At 29.8% G+C, this 17,115-nt stretch overlaps 3 protein-coding genes across 3 annotated transcripts; 1 reads left to right on the top strand and 2 right to left on the bottom strand.

Annotated features, from left to right (window-relative positions):
• Positions 1 to 4,993, bottom strand: LOC8273226. The gene is made up of 3 exons (XM_015728379.3): positions 4,143 to 4,993; positions 658 to 3,244; positions 1 to 554 (listed from the first exon to the last, which is right to left on the bottom strand). The coding sequence occupies exons 2-3, from the start codon at positions 3,208 to 3,210 to the stop codon at positions 261 to 263; spliced, it is 2,847 nt and encodes a 948-aa protein (XP_015583865.3). The 5' UTR covers positions 3,211 to 3,244; positions 4,143 to 4,993; the 3' UTR covers positions 1 to 260.
• A 7,565-nt stretch (positions 4,994 to 12,558) lies between these two features.
• Positions 12,559 to 13,266, bottom strand: LOC8273222 (class I heat shock protein). Its single transcript, XM_002534134.4, has one exon. The coding sequence runs from the start codon at positions 13,149 to 13,151 to the stop codon at positions 12,732 to 12,734; it is 420 nt and encodes a 139-aa protein (XP_002534180.1). The 5' UTR covers positions 13,152 to 13,266; the 3' UTR covers positions 12,559 to 12,731.
• A 666-nt stretch (positions 13,267 to 13,932) lies between these two features.
• Positions 13,933 to 14,610, top strand: LOC8273223 (18.1 kDa class I heat shock protein). The gene has a single exon (XM_002534135.4). It carries the CDS (start codon positions 13,983 to 13,985, stop codon positions 14,496 to 14,498), a length of 516 nt encoding a protein of 171 aa, XP_002534181.1. The 5' UTR covers positions 13,933 to 13,982; the 3' UTR covers positions 14,499 to 14,610.
• Positions 14,611 to 17,115: the final 2,505 nt, after the last annotated feature.

The following is a 17,115-nucleotide window of genomic DNA, read 5'->3' as shown; positions in this document are numbered from 1 at the left end:
TTCAGGGAAAAGCTGTCTCATAGAGATTTAAACCTTCAAACAGCCTATTTTCTTTTCATTACAGAGGTGTATTATCTGGTGAAGTTATTTTCTTTATACAAAGGTGATGTTACCGTTGATACAAAATTATGACCTCCTCTATATCAGGAATCCCGTTTAAGACTTCATCTTTTGGAGGGCAAATTAACATCACGACAGTAATGGATTGTGAACACATACTATTACTGCATTCTTTGGCTATTCAAAAGAGCAGCATGAAGCTAGACCCTTCCAACTGGGGAAACAGGTGGACATGGAGTATATTTCACAGGTGCTTCCCCCACAACGGCTGTGCGTATCTTCTTCATTCCTCCTACATTTTCATACCCGTGGAAAATTTTTTCATCGTACACAGTACTCACTTCATCGAGACCAGATAATTTCTGGCAGCTTATAACTGAGACAGAAATGAATAATGCCTGTAATGGGGAAATTGATGGTCTGAATTCAACGGAGTACTTCCCCTTCTCGATTGGTGCCATACTGAACATGGGCTTATCTTGCTGCTGTTCTCCCTATATGTAGGTACAAAGTAGGAAGACATTCGTTAGATGATTAAATAAATAAAATTACCAACAGAATGTAAAGAAAAATTCTAAGGTAAAACATGGGCAGTACCTGAACGAAGAGCTCAAAGTCATGTGACATCGGGCAAGCACCAGAGGCTCTTTGAAGCTTCTGGTTTAGGTTTTCATTGGATAAAATACGTAGTTTACAGCCAACATCCCAGCCTCCACAGTCGCATGATCCACCAGATCTCCACCGATGAATTAGCGATGAAGGAACTCCTGTGCTAGGCAAACTATGAACACCGCCAGGAAGTATGACTGTACAACTATCAGAGTGTTCATTGTCTGACGGGCACCATGAGAAGTCCTTCTCCATCAAGTTTTTTTCTTTATCACTCCCCGAGCCATCATAGCCTAAGTTTCCACTAGGCTTCTTGATAACAACAGCTGCAAGCTCTGTGTTTGGCATCAACCCTGCTGATCCCTGACCTGTCTGTCTTCGCTCAGTACCAAATAAAACTGACTCTTTAACTACATACTCGTTACTGGAGTTCTTTCCAGACAAATCCAAGAATGAAGAGCCATTTACCTTCATCTGGCCAACCACATTATAGACAAAGCTACAGCTTTTCTCTTTACCAACTTGAGTAATCCAGCTTCCACCTTTTCTCTTCATTTCATCAATGGCATACAGTACATAGTTGCAGCCCTGATCATTCTTTGCCATTGGTGTTAAATTTTTCAAAGGGGCGGCAACAATAATATTTTTATTGTTGATCACAAATCTGAACAATGGAAATCCATTACTCCTTGTAACCATCAGGTGAGCTTGTATACTGGATAACTCATGTTTTTCATTTTGAAGTGATTCAGTAGCATCAATTGTCTTATAGCTGTGGGCATTCGGGCTTCCGCTAGATGACTGATCAGTTCCAGAAGAATTTTGCAGATTTGAGCCCTTGGACTTCAGTAGTGGATCTAGGATCCTTCTCAAAGGGCTGGATCTAGCTCTGTTATGACCACTTGCTTTCTCTCTGTTTGAATTACCCAAATCAGCAGAAGCTTTGGATATCACAGGACCAGACTTCACTGAAACATATGTGGAGGTCAATTGCGGAATGCCTGAAGTCTCCTTGAAGCTGAAACTTCTGGTCATCCGACCTAAGCTGAAGCTAAATCGGCGATTTGGTGATGGATGTCTGCCTTTCCTAGAATCCAGTTCTGCTGTTTCTTGGTCCAGTGTCCTTAAAGTTTCAAGTAGATTTTCATTTGAAGAATTAGCACTGCTGCTTGCATTGGATGACAGCTCCACATCATGATTATTGAATGCATTAGGTGCCATCTCTTGTTGTTCTGTATTAATCTCAGCTCTAGAAGGCAGTGGACATGAGTGAGGAATTTCATGATGGAGTTCCGAGGAGAAAACCTCCCTGTCAGATAACCCCTCTGACAAGCTATTCTGAGATGCTCCGGTCACATTCTCGTCTATTAACCTTCTTGGGTGCTTTAGAGGGCTACTTTGAGCAACTTTTACAGGTAAGAGAAGAACAATGTTTTTGCTTTGATCAGCTTGATGAGGAATATCAATTTCTGGTTCTTGCAACTCCATTCTCTTCTTCATTCTGTTATTAACATTCTTCTTGTCCTTTGTACTGAGTGAGATATCACAACTTTTCAGCTTTGAAGACGAAGCTCCCATGCTTGGAGTACTCTTCTTTTTCGAGGCCTTTCTGTTTATATCTGATCGTTGCATTCCCTCAATTCTCTGCTTGGCTTCTCTATCACAAGAACTCACACTTTCGCTGGGCCCTATTAGTATCCGGTTATTGCTGGAGTTGGATGACTGATTTTCAACTTTTGCAGTGTTCTTATGATCCAACTCTCTCTGTTCACCCTTTCTGAAAACTGTTTGTGAACTACTTCTATCAAAATACTTGTGGTTCCACAATGCCCTCTTCTGTCCATGAAAATGGCTCCTGGAAGCATTTTCCAGATCCTGAACGAGCCCCGCTTCCGGAAAAGATGATTTGGTATTTCGAGAAATGCCATCATTATGAGAAGAATTATTTCTGCAAGGAGGAGGACGCAGTTTGCTTTCAGAAGTGAGAGTTTGATTATGTGTTGGACTGTAAACTGTAGGCGGCCTAGCAGTCATTTTAGTTGACAAATTACTGCTAGGCAAGGATGCATCATTGCCATCTCTCAACACGATGCCCTTTTGGCTGCATTTCCAATTCTCTAAACGTCCCCAATCCAAAACCCCGACATTTAAAGCCTTATCTTGTATGTTTTCTGTTTTTTCCATGCGCTGTAAATAATGAGGCAAACTTGACATATATTTGACAAGCTCATCATCTTTTGATGCCTTTACCATGACAGCCAGCTGCTGACAATTTCCTGAAGGTTTTGGTTGTATCAAGGTCCCATTATTTGGATTTTGTTTTAATTCACAGGGAACACCACTATAGGGCTTACTGATGTAACCTTTGGCTTTTAGCATGTCTTGGTGCTTTAGACTCTGCATTGCTTGGGTTGGAAGAACCGTCTCCTTCACTGCCTTAGAGTATTGCTGCTGTTTGGAGCTCTTTTTCATGTCTACACCAACTCCCATTCTGCCAGAAGGTTTTGGGTATGCGTTACTTTGTCGTACACCAGACATCATTTCAACTATTTGCACTTCATGAACATAGTTTTACCTGATAAGGGACAATGCAAGATAACTATAAGCAACTTTTGCAGAACTACATTATTTCATACAATTCACATTTGTACAAGTCCCTGAAATGAATATGCTTGTGTATGTGTTCTCAACAGCAGTTAGGAAAATAACTAGCAACTGTGAAAGGAAGATGCTTGTGCTTCCTTTTAACAGTCTTTACTACTTGATGCCAAGGGCACAAGAAAACAATAAAGGACGAGAAGAAAACAGAAACTGACTGAGCTCCACCAAAATAAATAATTTTTAATTCTTCCTACTGACATTAGTTCAATAATACAGAGAAGTATTAATGCCATTCAATTCCTTATCAAAGGTTCAATAAATTTTCATCAGAAAACTAGAGGTTATTTGGAGTTAAAACGATAATTTTGATTCTTTTAAAAAGGATAATCGCAATTGTTAATTAGAGTTCTGGCATTAATAAGAACTCAAAACAATAAAATGGAAAATTCAATTCATGATGCATCAAAATTTGATTCAAAATTCATATGTTTCTTGCTTCGATTGCCTCATAAAATTTTATAATTCTAATCGTTCTACGTAAATTCCATCACAAATAACATGTAGAAAGGCGCAGATCTTAAAAAATTAAAATCTAAACCAGCATTTCACAAGCATCAGCTTCGGTTTGGCCGCTAGAATCAAAACCTTACGCTTTCTTCCGTTCTTTCATAGGAAAAATACAACAATTCTCAATCAACTCTAGTGACACCGCAAAGTCATCTGTTTTCATTTTCGGAAGGAGTTTATTTAAAAAAAGAAAAGAAAAGCTTCATCATTTTCTTATTCTTACATTTTCCTCTGCTTTCTCAGCATCTAAACACAGCAAAATAAAAAAGAAAAAAAAAAAGAAAAAAACCAAGAAAAGAACGTACCGGAGGAAATGCAGGTTGAAGAAGCTGGCATAGAACACAAGAGAAACGACGATCTCGAGAAAGATCCGAAACGTAGAAACGGAGAGTAGTGAAATCTTGAGACCAACTTAGACTAGAAGCAAAGTAAAGAATTACCACTACAAAAACCAATGATGAACAACAACAACATTCATTAACATTTCTTACATGTAAAAGGAACCGGCATTAGCTAATCATCTAACTAAATATTTCTTGGTAAACGCATCTCGAAACCTAAAAAGAAACGATCAAACGATTAGCTGAAAAAACGGAAACAGTGTGGAGTTTAGTAATAAAGAAGGGGAGAGTAGCGTTTCGCTTTCGATCAGACGGTTAAAAGAAAAGGAGAGGTGATGGTATGGTATAGTAATAGCATAGCATAGTATAGGTGGCTGAGAAAGGGTCCCACATTTGTGATTTTTCATATTTTGGGTCGTAGCGAATCCCCATGCTGCAAGCATGTGGGTCCCTGTGTGGTTACGTCACTCCCTCCTCTCGCGGTTGGTGCTGTTTGGCTGTGCTGCTGAATGATTTAATCACACACTGACTAGTCTAAGATTTTATTTAAGACTCCGATTATGCTTTTTGTTATGATTACAGTGTTTTCTTTTTAATTAATTTTCGCGGGAGAAGGATAAGGATTAATAAAAACCGCGAATTTTGCGTTGTTTCTCCTTTTGTCTTTTTACTTCCAGTTGTCAAAGAATCTCTTCTCTATTACTAAGTATACAATGACACTTTCACATTTCTTTCTCTTTCTTTCTTTATTTTCTATTTTTATTTTTTTAAGAGTTGGTGTGTTCTTATTATTTTATAAACTATTAACTACATTTTTCTTATTTTCTTATTATATTTATTTTAATTTACTAATCATAATTTATATTAGTCTATTTTTTTGTATTTATTTTAAAATTTATTACACATATTTCAATATAAAAATAAAATTAATAGAAAATGACAAATAATTGTAAATTTTTTATTTGAAAAGGACAGTTTATAATGGAACGAAGAAAATAATGTCTAAAAAATTATATTATTATTTTTTATTTTATAATTTTATATTTAAAATTTTTTGTCAAAATTTTATTAAATAGATTTAGTTTTATACTATTTACTCCATGATTTTTTATGTAATATGTAAATTGCTTATTGTATTTTATTTATTGTACTAATATCTTTTACATTTTAAAAGTCAATGTAGATAAAAAATTATATTGATAAAAATATATAATTTAATTTATAAATTCCTTAATAAAATTATGACTCTAGTGTCATAAAATTAATAATAAGAATATCATCTATTTTATTTTAATAATTTAAAATTCAATTAATAATATGAATTTTTAATATTTTGATCAATATAATTACTTTTAAGATATTTAAATTTTATTAGGATCTCATTATGCTAAACATATTAATAATTAAAAATATTAATTAATTATTTTTATATTTAAATTAGTTAAAAATATTATAATATAATAAATAAACTATAAAGAACAATTTTTATATTACTTTAACAATCAGAAAATAAATAGTATAAAATTAATTCTAGTTGAAAATTGTTAAAAAAAGATTTGATAAAAAGATTTTTTAATATAAAATTATAAAATAAAATGATGAAACAATAATAATTTTTAAATATCCGAAAATATCATTGAGGTTTGGTTTTAAAATCAAATGAAATAAATCAAAGATTATCAAATAATTTTATATTTTTAACTCGAACCGAATTGAGATTAAAAGATCTATTGAATTACATTAATTTAATACTTTCTTTTTTCTTTAGATTAAATTATATTATTATAATATTTAATATATTATATTTCAAAAATATACTTATATTTTACATACACAATAATAATAACGATTTATTTTATTGCAAATTAACTAAAAAAATGATATGCTTTTAAAATATTAAATTACACATCATATTTAAATAATAAATATTATAATTTTTGTCAATTTAATTTAATTTTAATTTTTTTAATCATAATTGAATTATATCAAAAATTATTATAAAGCTTTAAACTCAACTAGACTAGGTTAAAAAATAAGATCTTTATATATATAGAGCCACACAGGTTGTAAAATTTTATTTTTACAGCTTAAACCTTCTTTATTTATTTTTACAATTAAAATCTAAATTTTTTTATTTAAATAATTTTCTAAAATTGTGGTATACTATGCTTTTGATATTATTTTAGTATCTTGCAGTATCATCTTTTTAATAAAATTATTGTAGAATTATATTTATTCCTTATCCTTATTCATATTTTTTACTATCATAAAAAATTGAAATTGCTATAAACATAAAATTATTATTTTTTTGATATTTTTAAATGATTTTTTTTAAATTTTTTTCTTTATTTATTTACAGTTATATTTTAGTTTATTATAGTATATTTTTTAAAATGTATTTTTTATTGTTATTAGAATACATTAGCTACTATAAAAATATAGTATATTTTAATTTATAAATACAAAAGAAAAATAATAAATTAATCTCATTTGAATAGTTTGAAAAAGTGTATAAAATAATATTTTTAATAGTTATATTAAAATAATAATACAAATTAAATAATATTTTTAATATTTTTTATTTTTAAAATAAAAATTATATAAATAAAGAAGTTTTTATAAAGTTATAAAATTAAAATTTAAAAAAATGTAAGATAAGTTATATGCTATAGGATTTTCTCTATAAAATAACTAATTGAATTAAGCTAAATTAATTAAAAAAAATTATCTAAATTTAGTATATATATCATAACAAATAAAAAATAGTATATATTTATAAATATTTAATATTTTTATATTAAATAATTAAATACATATTTTATTATTTAAAATTAATAAATATATAAATATTATAATTATTGATCAATTTTTTTAAATTGTTTTGAGTTTAGGCATGAATATGACTCCATTAGGAAACAATGAGTTTAGGTATGTGAAGTCAATGGGATAAAGACTATAATTAATGGCATGCCAGGATTATGCACGTTAACAGGATACAACTTTCTCGAATTTGGCGCCCGTTAACAAAAATTTCAAGGAGTGGAGCCGCTGTGTTTACATTTCATGATTTATATTGTAGTATTCAATTAATAAAGTTTATCAATTTTTCTTTTTTGTGTGTCGAGAAAACATATATTAATACTTTTGTCTATAGAAGTCTCGATCCATTAAATACAACCTGACACAGGTACCAATGGAGTTTGCTCTGAAACCATTCTTTATGATCAATAAATGGCTGAAGTAGAAGGCTATTCGAGATCCATTGCCCTCAGAAAGATTGATCTATTAATAAACAATGCTTCAAGAATAACTATATATCATTACTACATTTTCACATGACAACGGCGGTTGAATTATTTTACCTGAACGCCTCATATTGATATATTTAATTAATAACTAAATATTTAAAATATTATTTATGATATTTTTCTAATAATTTTATATATCAAATATGTTAATTTATTAAAGGAATTTCATTATTATTTATTTTTAATCACTTTTAGGTAGATAATAATTTAATTTTTTATTTTTATATTAATTAAATTTAATAAATAAATACTAATATATGGTTTTTAAGAATTGTATAGTTCGGGAATGAAGTATGATATGCTAAATTATTATGATATTAACGTTTTGAAGAAAGTAAGAAAGAAAGGTGGCTAAGAAATGTCAAGCGAAATTACCTACTTTGAAAAATGAGGACATGGAAATGTGGGGTTTTTCTGGGACACTTATTATTTATGGGAATCTTTTGCCAATTTGTTGCTTATGATTTGTCTTTGAATGGACCTCTCCTCCACCTCTTTCAAGATTGTCGTATTCCATTCTTGGGCATGCATTAATCTTTTGCACACCTTTAGTGCAAGGCATTGTGGGCGATCTCTCAATCCCAACTTTGTTAAAACAGAGGCAAAAGAACAATAGAGGATCTCTCTAGCTTCTTTTCTTATACTCACCCTTCTATTCTACCGAAAGCATTGCAACTGTTTTCCCCTTTGGATGTGTTTAATAGCTTCACCTTTTTTCTTTTTTAATTCGTAGAAGGTTTAATATGCATTGCAACTGTTTACAAAGGGCATTTAGGACTTGAATTCAACACCTTCACCCTTCCAAGAGCAAACGTTCTTACCACTTGAACTAGGTCTCAACTTTAATAGCTTCACCCTTTTAGTGATCAAGAAATATGTACTCACGGCTGTTCAATGAAACCATATATGAACCAATCCAAAAATCTAAAAAAGAAACCAAAAAAAAAAAATTAATTTAAATTATCTTGAATTTGAGATAGTTTTAAAATGTCTAAAATTGGAGATAGTTTCGAGATGTTTAAAATGAGTAAAAATAGATTGAACTAAGTTTTAACTTAAAAAAAACTTGATCAAATTAGATATAAAGTTAAAAGTTAAAATTCACATATAGAACATGATTTATATGAAATTATATCATTTTAATATTATATATATACTTTCTTTTATAATCCTAAAATTTTGACAATAGTTTTTCTATTTTGTTTTACCACTTTCTTTTCTCAAATTCTTATAATTGATTTTTAAATTTTTCTTTTAACAGTCAATTTTAAATAAATACATGCTAATTATTATGATTTAAATTAGCATACAGCTTCTAAACCAATCAATTTGATTCACAAATATCTTTATGCGTGCTTTTATATTATTATTTGTTTTTAGTTTCTTTTACTATATGATTATATTTTCAAAATACTCTTTTAAGTATTTTTTTATATGATGTATTTATTTATTTTTTTTAAAAAGAGATAGTTTTTTGTTAATAGTTATCAGGAGATGAAATAAATTTATCTTATTTTTATAATGAGAAAAATAAAATTAAAATAAATTAATAAAAAAAACCAAAGAATGCACTAATTCTTTTCCCATTATTTATAAATCATGAACCACAATTGAGGTGCAACTCCATTTTTTATTTCATCCTAAATTTGAAGTTTTGAGTTTCCTGCAGCAGCGATGGTGATGGTTTAATTGAAGTTTGTTGTATTACCATATAGTTTATTACTTTTTAGAATTTTTATTTATTTATTTATAAAAGGCTCAATGGTTGGTGAATTATCGTAACTATCACTTTACACTCGACATAGAAATGAAATCTCACCTAGTCAAGAGGTGGAGGTTTGAACTTAAAGACCTCCGCCTCTCAAGTTGCGCTTGTCATTTTTAGAGTTTATTTTAGTGCAAATATATAAATTGATATCTTTTAGAGTTTAAAGAGTAACATATAATTAAATATTATAATAAATAAGAGAGTAATATATAATTAAATATTTTATCAATAGTATTAATAATAAAACAGAAAAACGGATGAACAGTGAAATAAACAGTAAATTGGATTTGGATTTGAGGAAAATTTCGCAACTTCTCCGGCCCAAATTCCATGCGTTTTGCCCAGCTTGCCATATCCTCGCTGGAATCTCAACAAGCAAAACGACGTCAGTTTCTTAGGACATTAATATCTTCTCGCAACACACATCTAAGACATTACGCTCATATCTCCACATGCTTAACCTGCAAGACTATGTCGTTTTAATTGGGTAAAAAAGAAAAAAAAAGTACTCTCTCCCTTCTCCTACCTCACAAAACCTAGTATTTAAATATTAGACAAATAAAATATATAATACTAATAAATATATCATTAATTGATTTAAAATATTAATAATAAATAATAATAAAGTATTTAGCAATTCAAATTGCTCCAAATCAAATTGGATAATAATGTAGTCTTATTTTAATATTCATTTAATGAGAATTATGAATTTTTAATTGTGATTATATTAATTAAATATGAAATAACTATTTTAAATATAAAAATATGATTAGGATTTTGGAATCGCCTTACTCGATTCAATTTAATCTAATTAAGTATGAAAAAAAAAATTCTTGCAAATATGGAATTAGGGTTTTCAAGTTGTTTTGCTCAACTCAATTTAATCTAATTAAATATTGAATAATTACTTTACGTGTAAAAGTGTGATAAAAATTTTAGAGTTACCTTGCTCGACTTAACTTAATTTAAGTAAGCATGAAATAATTATTTTGATGTAAATATGTGATTAGGACTTTAGAGTGGTTTTGCTCGACTCAATTTAATCTAATTAAGTATGTAATTTTCATGTAAATGTGTGATAAAGATTTTGGAATGCTTTCTCAACTCAATTTAATTTAATTTAAATATAGAAATTATTTTCATGTAAACTGTGATAAAATTTTAGAGTGTTCTTACTGAATTCAATTTAAACCAATTAAGTAAAAAAAGATTATTTTAAACATGTTATTAGAGTTATGGAATCAAAAAAACTAAAATTCCTAAGCCAATAGGGCTCCACTAGGACTAATTAGTTACAATTATTTTTTATATAAAAATTTTATGAAAATTATTTTTAGAATAGCCTTACTAGTCTCAACTTAATTTAATTAAGTATTTTTATGTCAAGTGTTATAAAAATTTCAAAATGTCCTTGCTTGTCTCAATTTAATCTAATTAGGAAAGTTAATTTTTTACATGATCTTGAGATAAGGGTTTGAGAGAGTATCCTCACTCAACTAATCTAATCTAATTAAATAAAAAATATTCATTTTTCATGTGAGCATGAAATAAAAGTTTCAGAGTGTCCTTATTTAACTTAATTTAATCTAATTAATTAAGTAATAATAATTGTGACCGTGAGATAAGAGTTTTAAAGTATCTTTTCTCGACTCAATTTTGATATAATTAAGGGATATTTATTTTTTATGTGATCATGGGATAAAGGTCTAGAAGTGTCCTTACTTAATTTAATTTAATTTAATTAAGGAATATTTCTTTTACGTGATGGTGGAATAACAATTTCAAAATGTTCTTGTTTAAATCAATTTAATTTAATTAAGTAAGGAGCATTTGATTTTTATGTAATCGTGAAATAAGAATTTTGAAGTATCCTGGCTCGACTCATTTTAATCTAATCGAAGAATAATAATTGTTCATGTGAACGTAAGATAAGAATTTTAGAGTGTTTTTAACTTAATCTAATTAATTAAGCAATTTTTCTTTTCATGTCAATGTATGATAAGATTTTTAGAATATTCTTGCTAATTAATTAAGTAATATTTTATTGTTGGAGGAACAGGAAGTAGAGAGACTATTGTATTAATCCTTCGACATGTACAGCTATACAATTAGTCAACACATATATATATATGTTGAGACATTAATCTATCGGATTTATAAAATGGCTAACTCTTTTGTTAACTTGTGCATTATTGAGCCATTAAGATTTTAGGATTTAATTTTACTGGATGTGAACTATTCATATGGTAATATATCAAAATCTTGATGATTGATGAATGTATGAAGCTAAATCAATTTGTAAAAAGAATTATTAATTCTTATATAGGGAAGGCAAAGTATTAAATGATTAAAAATGGAAAGAAATTATTGTAGACAAAAACGAGAAATTTTCTCTTTATTTGTTTCCAAACACATTAAAAGTATTTCTATCAATTTACAATTATTAATCTAGTTTAATTAATTAAAACTTATAACAAATTTATTTTATTTAAATATTCCTATTTGATCCGGATCAATTCTTTTTTTTTTTATTAAATACCTCTATTTGATCTTATCAATTTGATCCAAATAGAAGAGTCCTACAAAAAATTACAATGTAAAAAGAGAGATTTTAATTGTAATCAATGAGAAGTGCAGTTGACGATTAGTTGTTAAAGTAATAATTAACAAATGAACTATGATTTGAAACAGATAATAGAATTAATAAATCGGGACAAAAAGGTAAGATAAGAAGAAACTTATGTATTCCAAATATATATCCTTAATTATATAATAAATGAATAAATTAATTAATAAATGATTTTATTAATTATAAATAATTTAATACTATAATATAACAATATTATATAAGCACAGGAGAAAAGCAATTTTCTTCTGATTATATGGAGCAAGTTAACAATATATATATGTATTATTGTTGTAGAAGGGCCAATTGATGACCCTTGAGCAGAATCCCAAATTGAGGTTCTGCTCCATTTTGTAATTGTGAATTATAAATCTACATTGCTACAACCCGACGCTGTTTTCTTGTTTTGTCGTTTTTTTTTTTTTTTTTTTTTTTTTGAAACAGAACAACGTTGTTGGATATTGCAGCCAAGGATTCTTATTATTATAATTTGATCAGTACAGTCACTATCTGGATATTGCTCCGAGTTTCTCAGACATCTTTTGTTCTTTCTATTCCACTTTCAGATAATAATCTACTTCGTATTTGTTTTCTTTGTCAACCTCTATTGCATCAAGTGAACAGATAAAAAAGAGTCTTTTGGAATCTTGTGCAAGCTAGAAACTACAAACAGAAACAGAAATAGAAATAGTGATAGAAATTACGTCCAAGCAAATTTGTTACTCAAAGCACGACATATACATAAGACTGTACGACATCATTCTCAGGGAACACAAATCAAGCACAACATATGAAAGGAAACATATACCAGAACACTAGATAAAACTTGTCCACATTTATTTAGGCTCAAATCAATTGATCTGAATGGACTTGACTTCAGGTTTCTTCTCCTCAGCCTTTGGAATAGTAACAGTAAGTACACCATTCTCCATTGATGCCTTCACTGCATCAACCTTAGCATTCTCTGGTAACCGGAATCTCCTCATGAACTTGCCTCTACCTCTCTCTACTAAGTGCCACTTGTCGTTCTTCTCTTCCTTCTCAACACTTCTTTCTCCACTCATTTGAAGAACCCTTCCTTCTTCAATCTCAACTTTCACTTCTTCTTTCTTCAGTCCTGGAAGATCTGCCTTGAAAATATGAGCTTCTGGTGTCTCCTTCCAATCAACTTGTGCATTAGCCAATGATGAAATCTCATTGCTCGATGGCCCAGATGGTGCCCAGATGTCAGTTGACATTGGGTTGCCAAACAATGATCGGATCAAAGACATTGTTGCTGAAAGAAAGCTTGAACAATTGGTGTTTCTGTTGAGAATGTGTGACCGAGATGACTAGAAAGCAAAATTCTTTTCCAACTGCTGAGTTTTTGAATTGGAGGTTTGCTATTTATATAGTGATTGACAAGTTTCGAGGCTCTTCTCTCCAATGATAATTGAGGTCCGGATATGATTTGATTCATCTGTAATCTTCCACCATCTTCTACTTGTTTCCCCGCGTGGCAATGCCTTTTAAAATAAAGATGGGCTTTTTCCTGACTGCCTATCCTGGTCCTTGGAACAAGGAATTGCTTCAAGCCTATGTACTTAGCTGTTTATTGTTTTGAAATTTGGGCCAATCTTAAAGCAAGCTGGTCATATTATAGTTATGGGCTGATCATTACAAAATGGGTTCAGCAGAAGAGCTGAAGTTTACAGATACGAAAAATAGGATCCACACAAGCAGGGAAATTGGGAGCCCAATAGTTATAATCCTACTCTGGTGTTCAAATTTCTTAACACATTGCCAATCAAATGATTCTGATAAGCACTAGCAATTCATGCGCAAAAGATCAAGCTATCCACAAGAAGAACCAGAATAAATAATTAAGGTAAATTCTTTATCCTTATACCTCCTCCAATAACTCCCGACACTTACAGTTCAGAGAATTCCTTTCTGACCAATACCATTTCAATCTTTCTTCAAAAGATGATTCCTCTCTGGAATAATCTGTAACGCATTGCAAATGCTTTTGCCGCTATCATCCAGCTCCACTTGCACTATAAATTCACTTCCCCATTGCATAAATATAACCACTCGATTACGAATTCAAATCATAGAGCGAAATGTCCTTCATTTCTAGCAAAGTGTATAGCCCTTTCAATGATCCATTTAGCTACAGTGATTGGGACCCGTTCTTTGATTTTTATCAATTTGGAGGAGCCCTTGCTCATCATCATCATCATCCCCACCATGTTGTTGCAGGGCACCCAACAGCTTTCCCACTCGGAGTAACTAGACATGCGCGTGTTAGCTCATCAAAGATTGAACGGAAGGAGACTCCAGAAGCACATATAGTGAAAGCTGAAGTTCCAGGGCTGAAGAGAGAAGAAGTGAAGGTGGAACTAGAGGAAGGTGGAGACGTACTCTGCATTAGCGGGGAAAAGAAAGTTGAGAAAGAAGAGAAAAATGGCAACTGGTACCGTGTGGAGCACAGCAGTGGCAAGTTTGTTCAGCGTGTAAGGTTGCCGGAGAAAGCAATAGCAGATAAGATGAAGGCTCATATGGAAAATGGAGTGATTACTATTACTATACCTAAGAGAGAGATCAACAATTCCTCTAGGACCTTACAGATTTTCTGATCAGCCGGGAAAACTTTGTTTCCCTTATTATATAAAATAGAGTTAGATCTGTTTGGACGTTATGTCAAGAAATAATCGTGACTTTGATAAAATATGGAAGTTATTATTACTACTCCAGGTATAGGATTCATATATTACTCCCACTATTAATTTCTAAAAAGAGAATATTGAAAAACAAATACACGTTTTCTTTGCGGCCTTTCCCCAATTAATTGAGCTGAAACCAACCCTCTATTTACTAAGGGTTGACGAAACATTTGGAAATCAATAAATCTCTGAAATTAAATCTTAGGGTTTCTTAAAATTCGGATTGTAATATTAAAAGTTTTCGTCTCGGTTAATTCCAATTTTTTGAGATGGCTTAGTTTAGAAATTTGAATCTAGCTACTGGGATGCTTTAGTACGAAAAAAAAAAATAAAAAAAAAATCAGAGATTTTGTTTAATAAAAATTTATATTTTCTCAACTTAAATCATTTGCTATTACCTTAAAAATATATGTAAAAAAACTAAAATTAAATACAATAAAAAAAAAAAAATTAATCGAATTATATATTAGATGTGTGTTCAGCAACTATATAGTAAAAAATAAATATTATATGTCCATCTCTTGTAAAAATGAACATGATGATTTTTGCTAAATTTTGGATTTAATCGGCCAAATTAGCAAGATCAATACGCCACAAAAGTTAACTTTGGGGTGGACTGCACTTTACTGACAAGTTCAGGGGCAAACCGGCCTTTAAAACCATAAAAGAACTCGTTCATTTTCTTCCACCTTTTTGCTCTCATTTATGCTTTTACCGTTACTCTGAGAAAAAAGAAATTAAACAAACAATCACTCTTTATTTCATACTAATAAAAAAAATTCACAGCTTCGATATTCTAATTGTTCAAAATTTCATTACAGAAAAAGACAAGTCTCAAGTAAAATGTAAGATTTCACCATAATTTTCATTGGAAGAGAATGTTAAAGAAATGCTAAATTAAAAAAAAAAAAAAGAAAAAGAAAAAGGTGATTGTTATTTGATGAGCACTAGAATTGTTTCTATTTCTTTTAGAATTTCATTTCGATTTTATTATAATCTTTATTTCCATTGTGATTCTCTAATTGCAGCGCCTCTCAATTGCATTTGCACGAGTTAGAATTATTAGCTTGTCTCAAGAATATGTAGTATAAAAATATATGTCTTGTTTAATTTGAATAAGAGGGATTTTACTTGATAATGATAAGAGGATGTTGAGAGGATAAAGGGCGGAAAATGATGGTTGTTATGATGATGGGTATTATAGATTTGGATAGATCTAGGTTTTGTAAGGAAGACAAATCTTGATTTTAAAGGTGTTTATAAGAACATGAAAGGGGAGATTTCTTCTTTGGCGGTCTATGATCCTTAACACTTCTAGACAGTTAAGAAGATTTCACCAATTAGGTGGCAGAAGAACAAAACCAACAGTCATCAATCATTTAAAGTACAAACAGAACACAATTTTAAATTTAAATATTAAAAATCCTCAAACCCATTAAACCGATTACCTATGTTCTCCAAATCTAATAAGCAAACAAGTAGCCACCACCTAAATCCACTTGTGAAGTCTTCTCCGCAAGAAATCCAGTTTTCGATGGTGGTGAGTCCTTCTCATTAGTGTCTCTATAAAATGCGATGGTGTAATTTTTTAGTTGACAAGTGATGCTAGTTGTGAGCCTAGTGATGATAGTGATGTATTCTTAGGAAAAATGAAATCAGGTGGAAAGAAGCTAGTGAGAGAATGAAATTTGGAGTTTTAAGATTTTGAGAAAGACAAAAAGAAATTAATTAGTTTTATTTTTGAACTTAATATTTTTATTTTGTAAAAAATCTTTTATTTCTTATTGAGTGTGTGACTTCCACATGCATTGTTTAAGTTTGAATAAGGGGTGAATTGTCCAAATCGTCAGTTATGTCGGGTAATTTGACTATAATTTTTAATTTGGGGTTAATTAGACATGGTTTACAAGTTCAGGGGAAAATTACTACTTAAACACCTTTTATTTGCTTCTTTGTATTGCAATTTTTAACTTTTTCCACTTTCTCAAGCAGGGCATAGCTGGTCATCGCCAATGATGATGCAGGGACAATGGTAACCTAGACAATGGTAAAGTGTACGGTGAATGTATGGATATTTTATATTTTAATATTAGATGATTAAAATATATTTTATTATTTAAAAATTAATGAACATTAGTCGATTATTTATTTATTTAATATATAGGTGATAACATATATTAAGTCTAGATAATTATTATTATTATTATTTTTTATATATTTTATAATGTTAAATTCGTAAATTTATTTTATTTTAAAATTAAATTTAAATGATTCTAAAATAAAAGTTATAGATTTTTCTAAAAGTTAGAATGAGTCGACTCAAGTTAATCCGAACATATTATTATTCAAGTTCAACTTGATAAAATTATATTAGTGATTAAAATTGTTTCGAATTCGACTTATTTATGCAAATTCAAAAAAATTGAACTATTTGAACTATTAAAATTTAAAAAAAAAGATTATTTAGTTTTTCTATGAATCAAAATAATTTTAAAAAAATAATATTAAACTAATTATGAAAAAATACAAA

The sequence above is a fragment of the Ricinus communis genome, chromosome 10 (assembly GCF_019578655.1).
Source record: "Ricinus communis isolate WT05 ecotype wild-type chromosome 10, ASM1957865v1, whole genome shotgun sequence".
NCBI classification, from domain to species: domain Eukaryota; kingdom Viridiplantae; phylum Streptophyta; class Magnoliopsida; order Malpighiales; family Euphorbiaceae; genus Ricinus; species Ricinus communis.
The sequence above is the reverse complement of the archived record's forward strand: the minus strand, read 5'-3'. Positions and strand labels throughout refer to the sequence as shown.